The sequence below is a fragment of the Cibotium barometz genome, chromosome 43 (assembly GCF_041138505.1).
Source record: "Cibotium barometz isolate CiBa-2024 chromosome 43, ASM4113850v1, whole genome shotgun sequence".
NCBI lineage: Eukaryota > Viridiplantae > Streptophyta > Polypodiopsida > Cyatheales > Cibotiaceae > Cibotium > Cibotium barometz.
Genome location: NC_141088.1, coordinates 14,076,923 through 14,082,678, shown reverse-complemented (window position 1 = coordinate 14,082,678; position 5,756 = coordinate 14,076,923). Strand labels below are relative to the sequence as shown.

The 5,756-nt window shown below is 35.7% G+C and overlaps 1 protein-coding gene across 1 annotated transcript in view; it reads left to right on the top strand.

Annotated features, from left to right (window-relative positions):
• Positions 1–2,563, top strand: part of LOC147613560 (putative protein phosphatase 2C 1) — a 3,339-nt gene extending 776 nt beyond the window's left edge. The window contains exons 2-5 of the mRNA XM_086781552.1: positions 1–332; positions 842–959; positions 1,320–1,543; positions 2,171–2,563. The exon at positions 1–332 is cut by the window's left edge and continues 16 nt beyond it. Coding sequence (XP_086637678.1) covers positions 1–332; positions 842–959; positions 1,320–1,543; positions 2,171–2,491 — 995 coding nt within the window. The 3' untranslated portion in view covers positions 2,492–2,563. The remainder of the gene's footprint in view (positions 333–841; positions 960–1,319; positions 1,544–2,170) is intronic.
• Positions 2,564–5,756: the final 3,193 nt, after the last annotated feature.

Here is a 5,756-nt window from a genome sequence, read left to right as displayed (position 1 = left end):
AAAATGCAATTTTCTGCGGTGTGTTTGATGGGCATGGTCCCATAGGGCACCATGTAGCCAGGAATGTTAGGGATGGCCTGCCATCTCTTTTGGCTGATGACTCTTTGTGCAAATACAGTCCCAATGGGGACTCGTGTGAAGAGAATGAAGCACGTGTAGAGGAAAGCGTAAGCCGCACGCAATCTGTGGATCCTCAACCGGAAGCTGCCTCTGAGCTTCTATGGAAAGACAGGTTCCTTGAGAGCTATAGCAAGATGGAGGAGACGCTTAAGACCCATCCTAAACTCAATTGCATTTGCAGTGGAACAACTGCTGTCACTCTTCTGGTGCAGGTACCTTAATTATCCATAATTAGCACTTCATTAACCTAACACAGTCATCATAGTTTAAGAAAATTAACTAATTGCCTATTCTTATTTCATATAATTTAGCGCATACACAGCTATATCATTGCTATATAAATGAAATCATTAAGATCCCGTGTACTACAACCAGGCGAATTAATCTCAATTATCCTTGCAGTTTTTGGTGCCTTTAAATATGTTGAAAACTTCAGTACAATATCAGTTCTTAATTCTTCTCGAAAATGTATGATTTAAAAATTAATCACAATCGGCATTAAGGAGATTATAATTAGTCTTTTGTATAATCACAGTGGACTGTATCTTTTTAACGATGATCTTCAGTATAATCACATTAATGGAGTGTGTCTTTTTAAGGACGATCAAACACAATTGAGAACAGAATGAAGTTTACATTTCGGGTACAGAAACAAGGCTAATGGTGATTAATTATGTCTTATTGTAATTAAACACAAAACATTAAAGATTAATTGTTGCAGGACAAGGACCTTGTCATAGCCAATGTGGGTGACTCGAGAGCCATTCTGGCAAGCAGAAAAGGAGATGCCTCTTTGGTGGTAGATCAGCTTACAGTTGATTTCAAGCCTAATCTACCAGGTGCTGATTATGGGTTTCTGACAAGAATAATGTCTCTACTTATTCTACATTTAATATATTTTCTTACTTCTTTAGTTATTATTATTATCATCATCATCATCATTATTACAACCTTTTTCTCATATTGTGCAGGATTATGCTATAAATTTATGCATTAAAAAAAAAACTCATTGAGATCTCCCCCGCCAACTTATGCTGTTAATGCTCAATTGATATGAACGTAGTGCAGTTGATAATTTTTCACAAGTTATTTTTTGCAAAAATAACTTGTGTTTTTCTAAAGGTTTATTATTATTGTTTTTAATAGATGATGTAATTGACAAGGTATAGATGTGGTCCAAATGATTTGATTTTTGGCAGGAGAATTAGAGAGGATAAGGAGGTGCAAAGGGAGAGTGTTTGCATTAGAGGATGAGCCTCAAGTTGCCAGAGTTTGGTTGCCAAATGAAGACACACCAGGGTTGGCCATGGCAAGAGCCTTGGGTGATTTTTGCCTAAAAGAGTATGGACTCAGTGCAATTCCACAAGTTTCCCACAGAAGGCTCACAGAGCAAGATGACTTCATAGTCCTTGCCACAGATGGGGTAATTATCATGCTTAAAGTCATGGTATTGATGAAGTTATTATCTTGCTTAATCAATCGGTTGATGGAGTTAATAGCATACCTAAAAATGGGCTAATTGGGTTCATTATCAAGCTCTAATCATTGTATTGATGTAGTTATTATTTGGCCTAATCAATAGGTTAATGCAGCTATTATCATGCCTAATCAATGGGTTAATGTAGTTAGTATCATGCCTAACAATGGGCAAAAGCTTTGGCTTTGTAGTGGGTAATTGGATGGCTAATCCATGAATTAAGGTAGACATGATAATGTCTAATCAATGGGTGGATATAGAATCTCCCTAAACAATGGGTTAATGCAGTATTATGATACTAGCAATGGGCTAATGTATTTATGATAAGCCTAGCAATGGGTTGATTGGGCTAATGTAGTATTATCATATCAATTGATGAGCTAATTAATGTATTTATGATAAGCCAGCAATGGGTTGATTGGGTTACTATTTTTAGTGATGCCTAGTAGTAGGTTAATTGGGTAATTGTAATGCCTAATAATTAGGGTTAATATTTGTTGTAATGGTATGGAGGATGATTAGGGGAGGGGATTAACGTGCTAATGGGGTGATTGCTTTTGTGGTAATGCAAAGGTATGGGATGTGATGAGCAATGAAGAGGTTGCAGGCATTGTGTACAGGGCCCAACCAAAGGAAGGGGCTGCCAAGTGTGTGGTGGATGCAGCCGTGAGGAAGTGGAAGCGCAAGCATGCAAATGTGCGTATAGATGATTGTGCCGTTGTGTGCCATTTCCTCAAGGACACTCTAACCCCCCCCTCCCCCACACCTTTTCACACTTGCAACCTCCCAAAACCACCAAACCAAGGAGTTCATGCCCAAAAAGTAAGGCTCATCTCCTGTAACACACTCTCCAAAGAACATCTAGTACACCCCCATTTGGATAGGGGTGTTTAACTTACCCTAGACCCTCAACAATGCTTCTCCCCTTTGCTTCCTTCCCATTTAAAGTTTTGCAATTTGCCTTCAGTTTTGCATCATATGCACACATGGCTCTCATCAAAGCATCATATGCACACATGGCTCTCATATTCTCTCACTCAATATTTGTATATGTTGTGCAATGAAAAAGTGTGAGAGATGGTATGAAAAATTGTTTATATTCTGCCATTGACAAAGTGTGAGATGATATAACCCGCTTAGTTTCGAGCAATAACCCGCTTAGTTTCGAGCAATAACCCGCTTTGTTTCAAACAATGCTTGATTTTAATGCAATGCTTGTATCCTCACCTTGGTGTGGATTGGATGCTCTGCATGTAGGTATACTTATTTTCTCCTTGTTAGCTCGAGGGACCCACTAATTTTTAGGCATTTAGCATACAAAATTAGTGAAGCAATACAAGTTTGTCTAGAGATTTTAAAAATTGTAGTGTCTATAACTCATGAGACCAATTACAAAATGATCATCTTCTTCTTGTGATTGAGTTTTTTTTTTTGGCTTCACAATAATACATTTGTTACTACTTGATGGTGTAGTACCTATTCAATAGTCTAGCCAGATTTTGATGAGTGCTCCTTACTCATTTAAGGGCCCACTTTGGGAATCTTCTACAAACTGTATGTTAAAAGTACACTTATTTATCTCTATTAGCCATGGCATAATTACATCACAAATGCCAATTTGACTACAAAAGATGTTCAATGGTTCTCAATGATCATTGTCTGCCCACTTGTCAAAGTGGAGCCTTAATGGGATATCTCTAAAAAATAATCCTTGTAATATTCAAAGCATGACCTTTAGGGAACTTCTCTAAAAACAACCCAATATAAGATAAATACTCTCAGTGCATGTGTGGTTTAAGTTTAAAAATATATACATATAAGGACAAAGGATGATGAATAAGTAATCAATAATGATTGTATGATAATGTAACATATCACATGGTTTGATGTGTACATGGTGATATATATCACATAGGTGGAGAAATGGGATGTGGAAAGAAACAAAACATGATTCTTAGTCTGAATGCATTTTTTAAAGGTTTTAAATCATGTGTACTTGAAACAACTTTGTACAAAGGAATTCAATCTGAACTTGTGAGTAATCGTCTTAAGGCTATCATTTTACTTACATCTTATTCAATCTTTTTAAATCATGTGTACTTGAAACAACTTTGTACAAAGGAATTCAAAAGAACTTGTGAGTAATCGTCTTTAGGCTATCATTTTACTTATATCTTATTTAATTTTTTTTTACAGAAGCTTGTCCTCACTTCCATTACTTGTCTTTTATAGTTATTGCATCCTTATTTCTAATTCATTACAATATCTTGGTAAAATCACGTTTGTAAGGTATCACACGTGTTGATGTGCACATGGTGATATATACAATGTCGAATGGGTTGACACATGGGATATTAAAAGAAAACAACACGATTTCTACACCTAGAATGCCTTTGTAGACTTTTAAATTGTTGAAGAACTTTTAAAAACACAATTATAGAATTGAATGGAGTTTGTGAGTTGTGATGAGTCTATCATATTGTGTACATCTTTGTGAATTTTCAATCAATGAACTCCATGAATTCCATTTTATGTTTTAATCCTCCTTATTTCTAATTTGATACTAGAGGTAAGTTTGTGTCCTCTCATCTTTATTGTAGCATGTTCTTCTTTGGACTTATAAGTTTTTGTCACTCAACGTTTTAGGTCACCATGAGGTTTTGAATGCATCCAAGCCCTTTGCCCAATCCCTTTGGTGTCGTATCAAAAACATGCATCTTGATTACCTAATTATAACATTCCATTCGTAATTTTATTCCCTTATTCATTGTTGATTATTCTCCTCCAATCTTACATGTGTCTCTCACTTGGTATTTTAGATCTTTTTGAGGTTTTGTGTTCCTAGCCACACACAATGCTTGTATCTCATGGCTATTGATATTTGTAAATAAAGAAACATAACTATCAGTCATATCTATGTGAAATATGTTTCATAATAAGCCTTATTTTTCATTAATAGGATGGTTAGTTGATGGTATTCACTTTTGATTCTTCACACACATAACACTAGACATTATCTTTCTTGCCTTATGACCTCAAATGAGATCCATGAATAATGTAGATGCATCCACCCAAAAAATTCTCTCAAGTTTGGAACATCCAAGATCTTGAATGAAAACCATTAGAATGAGTGTGTGATTCATTGATGTGGCAAAAATGAGTCCTAGGTGCAAAGGGTCTTAGAAGATGTATGATGGATTAAGAAGGTCTAAGAAGGTATAAGTGGGTCTAAGCTAGTCTCAAATACAATAGAGTGGCAAAAAATAAACCTTATAAGGCCTTAGAGGATGAGCAATGAGCCCTAGATGGTCTTAAATGTTGCAAAATGAGTCTAAGATTGTGCATAATATTCTATCAAGGTATAAGTTACTCAAACATTATCTTTAAACATGATGGCGGATGCTTCACTCTTAGATAGTACTAAATGAGTCCTAAAGGCTCTTAGATGGTCAGAAACAAAACTTCAAAGTGTATTATAGTCTAAGAAGTTGGACAAAGGTAGCATTAAAACCCGGTCGTACAAGTACACAAATGTCTTCTTGGGGCAATCACTAACCAAACGCGGCTACACTATTTTGGTATAGCTAGACAAGGCCTAATAGTAATGATAGACAAGACCTAAGTTGTGTGCTAGGACAACCCATTCCTCCCTCCTTCTAGCTATCACCTAAAAGAGCTAGTATAAAGTTACATGTGCAGTGACAACATCACAAAGGTACCTATTCGAACACATTTTTCAAGGAAACAATTTCTTTCACTTTTTAAAGTGCTCACATAGTTGCAAACCACTTTTTAAAGTGCTCACATAGTTGCTAAAATTGTAAAGAATACAAGCTAAAGGCATGCATGCTTGTATTGGGAGATAAACCTAAAGTATTGATTGAATTTGGTACAAGGTGAAATCTTTCACCACACTTAACTTTCAAACTAGAATTAAATGACCATGCATAAATAAATTAAACCATAGCAAAGCATGTAAAAGCACACAAAATCATGAAGAAAAATATTATAGGACAAACATTAGGTTCAATAAACTAATGTAGAGAGAATTGTGAATGTTCACGTGTGATGGCAGATATCTAATGAAAATGCAAAGTCATTAATCAATATGAAAGGTCATTAATCTTTTCGGCAACCCTAAATGGTCCCTAGAACCTTA